Source organism: Hemicordylus capensis, chromosome 1 (genome assembly GCF_027244095.1).
Source record: "Hemicordylus capensis ecotype Gifberg chromosome 1, rHemCap1.1.pri, whole genome shotgun sequence".
Lineage (NCBI taxonomy): Eukaryota > Metazoa > Chordata > Lepidosauria > Squamata > Cordylidae > Hemicordylus > Hemicordylus capensis.
The window spans coordinates 363,443,856-363,460,219 of NC_069657.1; the positions used below are offsets into that span (position 1 = coordinate 363,443,856).

General features: G+C 39.8%; 1 protein-coding gene across 13 annotated transcripts in view; it reads right to left on the reverse strand.

Moving 5' to 3' along the window:
• Positions 1 to 5,294: 5,294 nt before the first annotated feature.
• The window catches only part of RGS17 (regulator of G protein signaling 17), a 126,574-nt gene continuing 115,504 nt past the window's right edge, over positions 5,295 to 16,364 (reverse strand). For all 13 annotated transcript variants that reach the window (XM_053293183.1, XM_053293191.1, XM_053293178.1 and 10 more), the window contains 2 exons: positions 13,864 to 14,098; positions 5,295 to 7,227 (listed from right to left, as the gene is read on the reverse strand). In XM_053293183.1, coding sequence (XP_053149158.1) covers positions 7,039 to 7,227; positions 13,864 to 14,098 — 424 coding nt within the window. In that variant the 3' untranslated portion in view covers positions 5,295 to 7,038. The remainder of the gene's footprint in view (positions 7,228 to 13,863; positions 14,099 to 16,364) is intronic.

The window sequence follows — 16,364 nt, forward strand, 5'->3', positions numbered from 1 at the left end:
TTAGTAAAATACAGGAGTGGTTTACCATTGCCTTTTCTCGTGCAGTATGAAATGGTGCCTTTGTCATTGTCACTGAAGTGTTTGAAGAGGAAGGAGTTAAATTCCATATTATCTGGAATAGCAAATGAAAATGCTGAGCCCTGAAGCCGGGATAGGAAATCCCTCATGGAATACAGGGACAATAGGCTGTTTTTAAAAAAATCAGTGTAAGTGTGGGATGGGAAGAGCCTGTGTGAGAGAAGGCTGGTGAAAAGAGTGTATGGTTTCGACATACAAAAAAATATCAAGGCTGGATCAGTTGTAATAGTGTTGTGGAGAGAAAAGCAAAAAGGAATGTTTCAACTAGGGCTGTATATGCCTTCTGTGTGTGGAGAAAGAAACAGGGAATCTGAGCACACGAGCAGCCTAGCATAGGCTTGGCTGCCTGTGTGCACCTTCAGGATCAAGCCCGATCCCAGTGCTGCTTTGGCCTCTTGTCTAAGTTGGTTGAGTTTTTTAACCGTACCTTTCACTGGGGTTAGCGTGTGCGAGCACGCCCTCCACTCTGGGGTGAAGATCGTGTGTGTGCTCGGCCGGCTTGTAGCCCATGTGCACACACAGTCAGGAGTCTAGAGCACCTGACTCGTAGGGGATTCCCCCAATGCACTGTGCTCGTCGCATGGTGCATTGTTGGATATCCAGAGGCTGGGAATCCTTTTCCTGGCCTCCGGAGATGCTTGCAGTGAGCATTGTATAGGAGCACAAGTTGCACTTCACCCAGTCAACTCCTGATCATCTGGTGTGAAGGTAGTTTCGACCCTGCTTTTCCTCCCCTGCCACCCTCCCCACCCTGGTGGCGATCATGAGTATAGCCTTAGTAAATTGTAAAGTATCCATTTTGTAACTGAGCAAGCCAATAACCATAGTTCTTAGTAGTGAACCAAGCCAATGTTACAATTTGAAAATAAAATTCTCTTATTGTTCTTAGTAATTTGATTAAAATCTCTCCAGGCCTATAGACTCATTTTACCTCAGTGATCAGAAAAAAACTAACATTTGGTACAAAAACGCAGTGACTTTAGATGGTGGCAGCAAAATGAAGGAGGAGGAAATAAACAAATACCTTCATCAGTCATACAATGTTGCAGTCTCTCTCTCTCTCTCTCTCTCTCTCTCTCTCTCTCTCTCTTCCCCTCTCCCCCCCCCACCCATGCATGTGCATGCACACATGTTCATCCCCCTCACCAGAGGTGCACTTAGGTAATTTTGGACTTTGGAGCCCCACCCCACCCCACTGCACGTTAAGCATCATCCCCCCCACACACACTGTATTTTTTTAAACATGGGGTTTTGAGGGCACCAACAGCAACTGAACTCACAGGAGTGTAAGAATATAAAACAGCTATCCTTATGCAAATATGCATTAGTAGAAACATTTCCACACACATATTTCTTTCCCCTCTCCCCGCTCTGTCTTTAAAACACCCGGCACAGATCATAATCACACTCGGCTGCCCAATGCAGCACAGGCTGGTAGCGCAGCAACCACATCACCTAGGACAGACTAAAGAGGATTTGGGAGCCCCTGGGGTGTGTGGAGGCTCTATACCTCGGCCCTGAAGTCCAGTGGTAAGAGCGCCTCTGCCCCTCACCATAGTTACTATACGCTGCTAAGGACTTGAGCTGCTCATTTCCCTCTCTGCTTGCTCTCAATCCCCTCTCCCCTTTTTACCAGCTGGCCAGGGCTGTAGCTAGGGCAGAGGGGGCCCGTGTTTGCCCCTCTCCCCAGCGGCCCCTTGGAGTGGGGAGATAATGAAGAAAATAGGGAGGGATGGAACTGGAGGGCCCTCAGGAGCTGGGGGCCCGGGGTTCTTTGAACCCATCTGGTCAATTATAGCTATGCTCCTGCAGGGAGCCACCTATAATGTCAACATTCCATAGGTCCTAAAAGCTAAAAATCTTGGAAGCTCACAAGGCCATTGTTGGTTTTTTGTTTGTTTTTTAACATATTTTACTTATAATTTGAAAACTTGTATATTTCTGTGTCCCTAGAAACTACTGCCTTATTAGAAACTACTTATTAGAAACTATGTAGAAACTACTGCCTTATTTTTAGTGGCCATGTTTCACTTCCAGACTGAAAGGCACTTGATCACCTGAGTTTGCTGTTAGGAGGAATGATACAATGAGTGAAGGAGGGGAAAAAGGTGTGGCCTCGGACCCAAACATCCATGAGTAGCGTTTTGTTCATGCAATGAGGCTTTCCCACCTCCTGCTCCTCCCTGCAACCCCTAGCAACCTCAAAACTGTCTTATTTATTTATTATTTCTCTGTGTAATCCACCCTGAGCCATTTTTGGAAGAGCGATATAGAAACAGAATTAAATAAATAAATAAATAAATAAATAAATAAATAAATAAACAAACTGCTCTTCTGGGTTGGGGACCCTCTGAAGTGGCATAGAAGCCTACTGTAGAATGGGAGAATCAGCAAAATAAGGGACCCTTGCATGAGTAGAAGTGTCCTTTGCTCATAAGAGCATGTTTAGATCCAAGTCTATGATTCCTGATGGAACAAAGGGTTAGGTTCCTGCCATAAGTACAGCTCTTAACGTATCCTTACTTTGGAGCACATTTAATTCAAGAAGAAGATGAGCAGAACTTAGAAACACTGACAGCGCTTTGATGAATGAGAGACATGTATGGGTATTTGCACAACTAGATTGTATATATAATTTATTGACATTATTTTCCTTAATCAAAAGAATTATATTTCTTTTGTATATGTGTGGTTTCATGAAAGTTCAAAAATGCAAAGTAAATACATTTAAATCTATTTCTGCCTATAAATAATTATAATTAGGCATTTTTAAAAAAGTTATTGTATAGCGCATGCACAATAATCTTTTTAGAAATTTAATCATTGGCTGCTCACATTTTGTAAATATATTGAGAGCAATGAGATTATGTTATAGTCTAAAACATTGCCAATATCAATTTCCGAAAACAGATTTGTTGAGGTATGCAAAAATGGCATGGAACATATCTGACTGTTCCTATAGTCATTGAATTTTGACACCAACAACCTGTGTTGTTGTTTTAAAAAAAGGTAAAAGGCATATCCTACAGATTTAAAATATACATTCACTCCTAGGAAGAACTTATCAAATATGGAGTGCCATGCTGTCAATCTACAAATCCCAGACAAATAAGGATTTGCACTGAAATGTTAAACACAATCTCATTGCGATTACACACTAATCCAATTTCTGAAGGATTGGTTCATATGCTATTTCACGCCCTGAATACAGATAAAAGGAAGTCCTATGTTAGAATTCAAGATGGTATTTTCAGGCCCTTATATTTAGCTTTTATTATATTACCTCAAAAAAGATATTTTGTCAAACTGACAACTTGCCTACAGTATTTAAAGTATCTTATAAAGATAGCTTCTGATTAACAGGCCACCATCAAATAGTAACATCGAAATATGAAGTCTAAATATTGAAAGTTGTATACATGCGATATTCTCTAATTACATTGTACCTAGTTGTGTGCACCAGAGATAATTGTGTCTCAAACACAGTAACAAACCGGAATTCACACCATATAAATATATACAGACAGGGTGCTATATATGCAGAATACAATAGAAAATACAACCTTAACTGTGGTGCTATAAATACATAATACCACAGTTAATTCAATTCTAGTTAGGAAAAAAGTATCTTAAATTTATTTCATTATGAGAATTTCACAGTAGGAGGAGGCAATTCTTTGCTGATTCCACCCCCCCCCCCCCACCATCCTCCTTTAGGAAAATTTTTTTTTTGTAAACATCTTCAAAGATATTATTCTATCAATATATCTTTAAAATTTATTCATAATGGTAAATAACTAACCAACATGAATAAAGTATATCATAACACAATAACACTTTTCAGACAAAACAGGTATTTATTAAAAGAATGTCGTTTATAAATAATTTGTCTTGCATTTTAAACTACAATTTCATAAACAACAATATTTAAAAGTGCTGAGTATGGTAGGATAGTCAGCAACGCCAGTGTAAACAGACTACTTATGTCTTCTGCCTTGCAGAATTGTCTCTTTTTTTTCTTGTTTAACCCCCATTTTGTCAAACACTACAACAGTTAAAAGAGTTGCATAGGGAATAAAGAATAGCCCTTTTAAGTCATATCTCCTGAATTCTATATAAATTACAAAACCAAATGAGCTTAAGAAACTGTTAGCTAAATTGTCTGCATTCCCTCCTTCCCCATCTACAAGCATAAAGATTTCAAGTAAAATAATAAGTAAAATTTCTCCATGTCTGCCCTTTGACACATGTTCATTAAATTAAAAACAAAGAGGTGGTAAAGAAAGGAAGGAAGGAAGGAAGGAAGGAATGGATGGATGGCATACTCACTAGCAAAGAAGTAAATAATTTTAGATGGGAGTATATACCTCTTTTTGACATAAGGTCAGAGACCCCTTAAGTTATGCTGGTGCTTAAAAAAGAGACCTCTGGCACAAATTTTTAGGGCTGGGGTGGGAAGATCCGGTTCTGTAATCTAACCCATATCAGCCAATAGCTGTGCTAATACAGAGTCCTTTCAGCTACTGCAATAGAGCTTTTGAGGACAACCTACTGACTGAGCACTACACCAGTTCAAATTCCACTTAAATGTATGGATTTTGCACACCAACATGTTTAGTGGTTTGCATCCATCTAGTGGTGAACTCAGGGGCTGGCCCCTCAGAAATAATTTTTAAAGGACTAACATTTAAGAATCAAATCCTACTTTGTTAACACCACAGCAATGTGTGTGTGTTTTAAAAATTCAGTCCATTCATCAATCAATCGGTTGACATAAGGGTGAAGAATTAGATCTACATAGTCTTTCCAGACATAAGGCCCAGTGTCCTAAATAATAATAATAATAATAATAATAATAATAATAATAAACAACTCATTGACATTTATCTGCTCTATGGTCTGTTTTTAAAAGTTGTTCAAAGATGTGAAGAGGAAGATGCTGTGTGGGTGTAAATTACTTGTACAACTCCCCCCTTAAAGTCAGAGCACATATCAAAATCAGACAAGGTTTTAAAAGAAGGGTACACAGCTACCTAGAAAACTAAAGTAGCAGCAAAGGCTGTGACCCGCTAGCCACCTCTCAGTTACACATTGGCAGTCAGTAAGAGCTCTTGCACAAACCTGTGTTCATTCTAAGATGACTTGTGCAAATGACACCCTTCATGAACTGAGCTCAAGGTCTGAATACTGTGCTCCCTTCTTCATTCTAGTAGGGCTTAGAAAGAAAACTTTTATTTTATTTTTTTTAAGGAACAAAGAAAGAAAAATAAACACATGGCATGTTTCTGTTATGCTTGAATTTAACATTAACTCAATTTCCACAGCTTCTTTTTTATCCTACAAGGAATCCTTAGGAGAGCCACAAAATATCAATCCTTTTCAGCCTTCCCGTGAAAAAACGGTTTTGTTACAGTTTGTGTAAAAACCCACAAACTTGACCTCTCAAACGATAGCACTTTTAAGAAAAAATATTTTACAGACAGATGCTAGTCCTCAACATGGACTGAAATGCTACATGTAGGCATTTTTATTAAACATTTTTTAAAAATTAAAAATTAAATCTATCAACCATAGGTATATGTATGTAAGGGTATTTGTTTCTGTTTGGTTGTTTTGTTTTTTGCTGAATTACATAACATTACACAAGTATTAGATAACTGGATAGCCAGTCTTTAATAAATCTGTTACAATATGCGACATCTGAAATGTTACAATGATAATCTGTTTTTATAACAATTAAAAACAATGCCAGCGCCTATTTTGTGTCGCCCCAACATGGATCCTTTCATGTGATTTGTGCTTTTATGTTGTTGTTATTGTTTTGACATTTCAAATTCTGTAATGAAAATGCCACAGTTTTGGCAGTCAACAACCAGAGGAATCCCCTGCTCTGAATTTTAAATACTGTACATGGTGATAAAATAATTCTCTCTCTCCCCCCACCACCCCCCGCCCCCAGCAAGGCTGTATGTCTTTCATAACAATGGATTTCTGTCAGCAGAGCTTAGGACTAGCTTCCTTCGGTCTTCACATATTTTTAAAAATGCCGGTTATTTTCAGGCTCATTCAAATGATTTCCGTGTACTGTAAGACCATATTGCACATAATGTTCTTAAATATAGATATAATTTATGTTGTTGGATTACATATTTTAACAATTAAGTGGTGAAGCAGTTTTGCTTTGCACATGCAGTGTGAGGATATACAAGGGAATTCTTCATAAAACAAGTACATCGTTGCAGTCTTGACTGCAGTTGTGAAAGGTGCGTGAAACAAATGTGATTTGGCAAATCCATTTTTTCCCTTCCAAACTCAAGCATGAGTGACCTTGGTACAATGTAGACAAAGACCATTAAGTGTATTTGTTTTCTTCACAGTAGCCTGAGTAGTGCTAGGATGCAGTTCTCCAGGAACTCAGTTCCAGATGTTATTAACTACTAAGGTGAAGACAGAAGTAATATAAAAAAAGAGCTTACAGCGCATCCCCCAGCTGTGGGGTGATCCCAGCCTCCTCTTAGCCTCACAACTGAAATTACAGACATGCATACTAGTGAACTGAACACTGGTTCAGCTGTCAGTCTTACTACTCGCCCGATGTTTCAGGTGGGCTGTCCACTTTTTTAATTTTTAAAAGCGCTGCATGACTGTTCATGCATTTGCATTATTAATTTTAAAAGGGCAAAACTGCTCCAGCTATTATAGGGGAGGTTTTTTGGAGACATCATGTGGGGCGGGGGGGGCAGCAAATCAGCACCATCCACAGCCAGATTCTGCTTCAAAGGTGCAGAACTGGTTTTTCCAGAGCTCGGCCCTGGAGAGGAAAGGTACATTTGGACTGAATGCAGTGAGTGTGCTTCCAGAGCAGCCCCACTGCTCTAAAAATGTTATGTCTGTCTTCATCCTAATAGTCCTCCCCCCCACCCTAAAAAGTTAAATCAAGGTTTCAACAAAAAATTAAAACTAAGTTTCAGAAGTAGAGCCCGTAGTGCTTTCAACGAGAGACTTATAAATCTGAGAGTTCAAAAACCTTGGGAAAGAGTCTCTGTGCATTAATGTGTAGATCTGAAGTTGGGCATCTTCATACATATGAGGGTTGGGATCCAACAAATTCCTATTGATGACTTCTCGCACCCGTGAGTCCAAACTTACCTAAAGAGAAGACAGCAAGATGTTGATTAAACAAGTACATGACATGGGTATGTTAACCTATCCATATTACTTTAAGGCTGCAGTCCTATCCATACTGTACTTACATAGGAGTAAGTCCCACTGAACTCAATGGGAAGAATGATATTCATAAGCCTTTTGACATTTTATGAGTTGCATGACTGTTATTGATTGATTGATTAATTGATTGTTAAATTTATATACTACCTTTCATTAAAACAATCTCAAGGCAGTTTACACAAAAATTAAAAACAAGACTATAAAAATGACACAATTAAAATATTAAGCTAAAATATAAAACAAATCTGACTAAAAAGATTTAAAATACAAGCATAAAAACTGTACAAAATACAAAGAAGCAGCAGTAGAGACAATCATATAAAAGCCTGGGTAAAAAGCCAAGCTTTAGCATGCTTTCTAACAGGGTGGATTTGATTTAAATCAAATTGATTTAAATCACTAGTCAGTAAGACTAGATTTAAATCATGTTTTTTTACATAAAGAATCATTCTTGCTGGTATAATCTTAATATTTACAACCAGATGAAGGTTTCATTTTTGGTCCTCTTCTAGATAGAAAAATTGCCCAAAATAATCTTACAGAAACCTCTGGAAGAGCATGACATTGTAAAGAGATTAATGGAATTCATTTACCAAAAAAATTAAACATTGTATATATGCAGCCTCATGCTACCTAATTAAAAACTAATCCTTATTTCATGATGAATACCTTTGGACTACAATGTATCTTTAGATTTTTTTCCCCTCAAAAAGTTTTTTATTTAAAAAATCTGATTTAAATTAAAAAAATCCGATTTAAATCTTTAAAAATCCGATCTAATTAAAAAAAAATCATTGATTTTTATCCACCCTGCTTTCTAAAAACTATGATGGAGACCAAGGAGCAAATAGCCACTGGGAGAGCATCCCAGAGTCTGGGGGCAGCAACAGAGAAGGCCCTATCCTGTGTGCACGACAACCTAGCCTCCCTCATTGTCGGCACCCGGAGCAGAGCCCCTTCAGATGACTTCGTCAAGTGGGCAGCAACCCTTGGGAGCAGGTGGTCCTTTTAGGTATCCCGGGCGCAAAGCATTAAGGGCTGTAAAGGTCAAAACCAGCACCTTGAATTGGACCTGGAAACAAACTTTTAGCCAGTACAGCTCTTTCAAAATGGGTGTGATGTGATCCCAGCGGGCAACTACAGATAAAACCCTAGCTGCCGCATTTTGCACTAGCTGCAGTTTCTGGATATTCTTCAAGGGCAGCCTGACATAGAACGCATTACAGTAATCCAGCCGTGATGTGACTAAGGCATGTGAAACCTACTGTCCGGCATACAGAACAAGGATACACCGATGCAGTGAGAGAGCAGCCTAACAGAACTTTCCAACTAACTACTTTGGTGCAATGGGGAAGTGGCAATTTTTGATGTCCTCCCTTTCCCCAGCAAGCCCTCTGTGCCCACTCAAATATTTCCCTCAGAGTTGCACAGCCTTTGGGGACATATTTTCAGGTGACACAGAGGGCTTGCTGGGGAAGGGCAGGATGTCAAAAATTGCCACTTTCCCACTGCACCAGTGCAGTTGGGAAGTTCTGTTAGGCTGCTCTCTTGCTGTACTGGTGCATCCTTGTTCTGCATGTCATCTATTGTTCTTCTTCAAATCAATGCAAGCAAAATTAACAATACAAGTTTGAACCTATACAATTTGCCTGACCTACTGAGGCACTGCCTGTGTAAAAAAATTACACATGGCAATATCATACCCTGTTGTTTTTTTATCTAAAAGTAGCTTAGCATAAGACCACATCTCAAAATTCAGTGTGTGTGTATGATATCTTCTAGAAATATTTTTCTTCCATCGTCTAGATTCATTTCTCCCCCCACTCTTTTCAGGTATGTTCAGATGGAGAGCTCTGCACTGGAGCAATTTTGCTAGCATATTAGTGATTTTGCTGAACCTCTTATCTGGGACATATAACAAAAGGGCCACACGTGTCAAGAACAAACCAAAACCAGCAACAAACCATGTGCAAACAGCAAATATATATAAACATGCAAATTCAAAGATTAAATAATTATACTTTTATATATATGTATCTTAAATTCTTTTAATAATAATAATAATAATAATAATAATAATAATAAAGCATTATTTAAAGAATTTAAGATACATATATATAAAAGTATAATTATTTAATCTTTGAACCTCTTATCTGAGCATATTAAAACATCTGCTGCAGCATAGCCTTGCAGCTACACAAAACCTTTTAATTCCTGTTTCTTGTCCTATAGCTCAGGCCAGCATTTCGTTTTGCTGAACCTTGAGCCAATAGCGGGGAGCTGAGGGTCAAAGCTCTAAGGCCTTCTCATCAGCAGCTACCAAGTTTGGTGTTACAGATGCTCCTCATTCACTCACCCCTTTCTCCTATGAGCATAGCAACTGGGAGGCAAATGGCATCACTCAGTGGGCTAGAGTTGGCTCAGGACTCACCATTTGCTCACCCTTATCCTACAGCGAGCTGCCTTGCAGGAATATATATGTTCCATTAGAAGCATGCTTTTCTCTCTTCCTCCTTTCAATTAACTTCCTATTTTAATCTAAATATAGAACCTTTTACACACCTCTTTGAGAACTGGTGTAGCCTAGTGGCTGGGAGACTAAATTACCAACCAGGAAGCCCCAGCTTCTTCAAATCTTGCTTCTGCCATCAGCTCACTAGGGGGCCTCAGGCCCCCATCTGCAATATGTGGATAATAATACTGACCTACCTTACACAGTTATTGTAAGGATTGCGACAAGATATGAACATAAGGGTTTCTGCCCATCCAACATGGTTGTTAGAGGAGGCTTTGCTCTGCATACCGACCCTGAAGGAGGCTCGGTTGTCATGCATGCGGGGCAGGGCTTTTGTAAACCACCTTGTGATGTTTTATGACAGGTGGTATAAAAACTGAACAATAATAAAAATATATGTGAAGTACTACAAACAGAGTGAGCACTATATAAATACTAAGTATTATTATTTATTTTTTGAAGACCTGTTAGTACATAGCAGGCTATGGCATGCATATCTGCATTCATCACGGTGTGGCATCTTCAGCTCTGGCTCTATCATGCAGCCTTCATATCTCTTAAAAAGTATTGCCTCTCTCCAGCCACAAGGAAATACATCTTAAGACTTTTTCACGTGCCACATTTTTTGTCACTGCAGTACTTCTCGAAGTGACTTTTCAGTGATACAATAGTGAAATTCCATGTCTGGATATCAAGAAATGGGTTAAGTCTAAAACATGGCCCTAGAAGAAATAATTATGTTTTAAGTCCCATCTCCCCCGCCCCCATCTAATTGGTTAACAGTGGCATATGGCCAGGGTATTTAAGAGAGCACTTCTTTTGTCATGAACCCTCCCGCCTATTAAGATAATCTGGGAAGGTCTGATTTCAGTTACAATTGCAGCTCATTTGGTGGCCACACGGGACCGGACATTCTCAGTGGTTACCCTAGAGCTCTGGAAGGCACTCGCTGTCAAAATAAGAGCTTCTCCGGCTGCTTTTAAGAAGACCCTCAAAGACCCTGCTTCCTCAGGCTTTTAGTTAATTAATTTTAAATTGCTTGTTTTATTTCATAAAATTGTTTTACTCATTTTATCCTGTTTTATATTTGTTGTATTTTCAGCAAAATACAACAAAATATCACTGCCTAGGTATACACATATCAGGCAGTATATAAATATGATAGATACATAAATACTTTCAGGGCTACTGTGAGGGAAAACATAGGATGAAGACAGTTGTTCTTTTATTATGTGATAGCTTACAGTAGTGCACATGTAACCACTTGGTAAGCTGGTTATCCCTGTACTACACTGTCCAGTGGTGAGGAGAATCTTTCCACTCTCTTGCTTAGAACATAAGAACAGCCCTGCTGGATCAGGCCCAAGGCCCATCTAGTCCAACATTCTGTTTCACACAGTGGCCCACCAGATGCCGCTAGAAGCCTACAGGAAGGAATTCAGGGGATGCCCTTTCTCCTGCTGTTACTCCCCCGCAACTGGTACTCGGACACATCCTGCTTTTGAGGCTGGAGGCGGCCTTTAGCCCTCCAACTAGTAGCCGATGATAGACCTCTCCTCCATGAAGTTATCCAAACCTCTCTTAAAGTCATCCAGGCTGTTGGCTGTCACCACATCTTGTGGCAGAGAATTCCACAAGTTGATTATGTGTTGTGTGAAAAAGTACTTCCATTTGTTGTTCCTAAATTTCTTGGCAATCAATTTCAATTTCATGGGATGACCCCTGGTTCTAGTGTTACTGGAGAGGGAGAAAAATTTCTCTCTATCCACTTTCTCCATATCATGCATGATTTTATAGACCTCTATTATGTCTCCCAGCAGTCATCTTTTTTCTAAACTAAAAAGCCCCAGTTGTTGTAGCCTTGCCTCATAAGGAAGGTGCTCTAGGCCCCTGATCATCTTGGTTGCCCTCTTCTGCACCTTCCCCAGTTCTACAATGTCCTTCTTTAGATGTAGTGACCAGAATTGTACGCAGCACTCCAAGTGTGGCTGCACCATCATTTTGTATAAGGGTATTCTAATATTAGCAGTTTTATTTTCAATCCCCTTCCTAATGATCCCTAGCATGGAACTGGCCTTTTGCGCAGCTGCCGTACATTGAGCCGACACTTTCAACAAGCTGTCCACCACGAACCCAAGATCCCTCTCCTGGTAAGTCATCGACAGCTCAGATCCCATCAGCGTATATGTGAGGTTGGGTTTTTTTGTTCCAATGTGCACCATGTTAGACTTGCCAACATTGAATTGCATTTTCAATTTTGCTACCCACTCACCCAGTTTGGAGAGATCCTCTTGGAGCTCTTCGCAATCTGTTCTTTATTTCACTACCCTAAATAGTTTGGTATCATCTACAAATTTGGCCACCTTGCTGTTTACCCAAAATTCTAGATCATTTATGAATAAATTAAAAAGCACCAGTCCAAGTACAGATCCCTGGGGGACCCCACTTCTTACTTCCCTCCATTGTGAAAACTCTCCATTTATACCTTCTGTTTCCTGTCCTTCAGCTAGTTACCAATCCACATTTGTACTTGTTCCCTTATCCGATGACTGCTAAGTTTTTTCAAGTGTCTTTGATGAGGAACTTTGTTGAAAGTTTTTTGGAAGTCTAGGTATACTAAGTCAACCAGATCACCTTTATTCACACACTTGTTGACATTCTCAAAGAACTCTAAAAGGTGTGTGATGCAAGATTTACCTTTTTAGAAGCCATCCTGGTTCTCCCCCAGCAGGGCCTATTCTTCTATGTGCTTAACAATTTTATCCTTGAGAATGCTTTCCATCAGTTTGCCTGGAACAGACGTTAAGCTAACCGGTCTGTAATTCCCTGTATCGCCCCTGGATCCCTTTTTGAAAAGGGGTGTTACATTGGCTACTTTCCAGTCTTCCAGTACAGAGCCTGATTGTAGGAATAAGTTATATAGTTTTGCAAGGAGGTCGGCAATTTCACATTTGAGTTCTTCAAGGACTCTTGGGTGGATGCTGTCTGGCCCTGGTGACAGGGGCATAACTTAAATAGGGCAAGGGGAGACAGTTGTCTGGGGGCCCACTATCTTGGGGGGGACAGAGGCAAGGCACATGATTGACTCCACCAGTCATGCACCTACCTGGGCTTCCTTCATCCTCCAAAATTGATGTGAGTGTTAAGATCTGGAGCTACCAGAACAGTATGTCTTTCTCTAGTACCATTAAATGACTTGCATCGTCCACAATTTACAAAACCTTTAAAAAAATAATTTAGGATGAAGTTTTATTGTGGCACATAGGGCTATTCAACCTCATTTAAGATTTCTTTACTTCATGATCTGAGTTTCAGTGAGGTGGGGCCCATTTTAAAATCTTGTCTCTGGGCCCACTCCAACCTTGCTACCTGCCTGGTGATTTGCTAGTTTTTAATTTTTCCAAGACATCTCTTGTTACTTCTATCTGACACACTTCTTCCCTGCTTCCCTAGACATACATACATACATACATACATGCATGCATACATACATACATACATGGTGCCCCTGCTTGATTTCAGCAGATTTCCCCTTCCCGGTGCAGACTGCCATCCTCCCCCGCCACCCACTGCAACACTTTCCATTCTGTTCTTAAGGGTCCCCCAACCCTCAGGTCTGGCTTTACAGAGGAGACTGTAGTGGGGAGGAGGGAATCAGAAAGTCCCCCTTGGCAAACTTCCTTCTGATTTTACTAATTTGTACAACCCATTATTTTATAGTGCATTTCTGTCTCATGGAAGGAGATTTTCAAAGAAAAGGAAAGCGAGGACCACCTCAAGCCTTGTCATGCCTCTCTTTGTTAGCCAGCATAATATAACATATCTTTGTCACCTGACTATGCACTTGCTGACATTTTCATTGGTTAGAGAGCATGACAGGAAAAAAAACTTCTAAGTTATGGCATCTTTTCCCACCAATTCTGAGCGAATTTCCTTCAACTATGTAGGCTGTATGTTTGCTTTCAAACCTGATGGTTTAAGCCAGCCACAGGCCCTTATAGCTATGAACATCAATTTACTCTGATGAAAATTTACAGCATTACCTCTTTGGGTGAAAGGATTGAAATGTAGTCCTCATATATAAGCCTTGCTTTTTCTTCAATAGCTTCTTTGTTCTGTTCGTTCTTCAGGTCTTCACATGCTAGCCAGAACAGCAGGTTCTCCTCACTGTATTCTGTTCGAAGAAACTCTCTGAAAATATTCCTACCAGCTGGTGTTTTCATCATCTTGTCAAAATTTTGAGCCCAAGACAAAATTTCATCTGCAGTTGGGTTTTGGCTGCAAAAGGAACAAAAAAGTGGCACTTTCTGATTTCATAGAAATATTTTTGTATCTTGGATAATGACCTTCTTGTGCACATCAGTCCTGATCCAGAGAAAGTTAGTTGCACACTTTAGTGTGACTGAAATCAATTGGGTTTATGTTACTACTCACAACTACTGAGCTACAATCAGAGGCACTCTTACCCCTGGACTTCAGGGCCAAAATCCAGGGCCTCCACACTCCCTGGGGCCCCCAAAATTGTCTTTAGTCTGTCCTAGGTGGTATGGTTTGTGCCCTCAAGAACCTATGGGTTAAAAAATGATGCTTAAGCTGCAGCGGAAGCAGGGCGGGGAGAGGGCGGCCTCCAAAGGCTTTTAGGTCCAGGCTCCAAAGCTACCTAGGTGTCCCTCTGGCAACAATGATTTCATTGGCCCATAACAACTGCTGATTTTCTCTGTTTAAACAGTGCTTGAAATATGAATGTTTCCTCAGATTTCACTTATATTCAGTAGATATGGTGGTGGTTAATACAGTACATGTCTTAAAATGCTTCTCTCTTTCTATGGATCTTATATTTGTTAGTTGCAAAGCCTACAAAAGTAACTTTGCACAGCATTAACAGAGTGCAGAATATAATTGCTGGTTTATTTATTTATTATTAAAACTTTTATACCGCCCTTCCAAAAGGCTATAAAACATTAAAACAACATTAAAATCAATTAATTAAAACAAAAATTATAAAACAGCATAAAACAATAATTAACAATTAAAAACATCATAAAACAACAATTAAATAATCAGAACAATTTAAAAACAAGTTTTAAAAAGCTGAGAAAGCTTGGTTGAAGAGATGTGTTTTCAGAAGTTTTTAAAAAATTGTCAGAGATGGGGAGGCTTGTATCCCAGCAGGGAGCACATACCACAATCTCGGGGCAGCAACCGAGAAGGCCCGTCTATGTGTAGCCACCAAACGAGTTGGCGGCAACTGGAGACGGACCTCCTCAGATGACCTCAGTGGGCGGAGGGGCTCATAACGATGAAGACGCTCTCTTAAATACCCAGGGCCTAAGCCGTTTAGGGCTTTATAAGTTATAACTAGCACTTTGTATTTTGCTCGGAAACCTATTGGCAGCCAGTGTAGCTCCATCAACAGAGGAGTAATGTGGTCTCTCTGAGATGACCCAGAGACCAACCTGGCTGCCACATTCTGAACCAATTGAAGTTTCCGGACTATGTACAAAGGCAGCCCCACGTAGAGTGCATTACAGAAGTCCAGTCTGGAGGTTACCAACAAATGTACCACTGTTTTGAGGTCATTGATCTCAAGAAACGGGCGCAGCTGGCGTATCAGCCGAAGCTGATAGAAAGCACTCCTGACCACCGTCTCAACCTGAGAATCCAGGGAGAGGTGTGGATCCAGAAGTACTCCCAGACTGCGAACCTGTTCCTTTTGGGGAAGTGTGACCCCATCTAGAACAGGTAGATCAAAATTGTCTCTAGAGTTCTGACCCCTCACAATAAGTACCTCCGTCTTATTTTGATTCAGCTTCAGTTTATTCTCCCTCATTCAGCCCATTACTGCTTCCAGGCATTACTGGTTCTGTGTAGCTGAGATTTTTCAATAGATTATCTTTCAAGACTGGAATAGATAGTTGAATTTTTGTATGATTGGCTGTGTTTGAAGACATTTGGCCTCATATGTTGCCTTTCTTTTATTTTCAGCAAAAGCAAGTTTTGGTAGAAGTTATATAGCAGCCAAAAAACAAACAAACAAACAAAAAACATTCTGAGACCCAGCAAAATGCTAACTGGAAAGTTTTGTGCTTGTTTCCTAGAGTAGCCAAGGTTTCTTTCTTTGTTGCTACTGACCTGAAATATGCTCATTTAGTATGTGGTTTGAAGAAACATACTAGAGATTACCAAGAAAAGAAGAAAGATTGGAGGGTAGGGAATCACCTATTCCCAGTTTAAACATACTACTCCCTTTTTTGCTGTCACTGAAATACTAGGTTAAAAGGTGTCCCTGTTAAATAGGCAAGTGAAACAATCATTCTTCATAATCATCACTAAAATATTTAGCAATCAAAGCATTATCCTTCCTTGTAAGCTTTCATCCTGTGCTTCCTGACTAATTTCTCTTTCTAATGCTGTATTCAAGGGGTGGTTATAAACCATGATTTTTAAAATCTGTCATGCAGATATATTCTCCACAGATTAAGGATGCTTTCACATGCAAGCCTCATTAAATCTCAAATGGGTTGCAACTTAGTTAAGTGAGGTT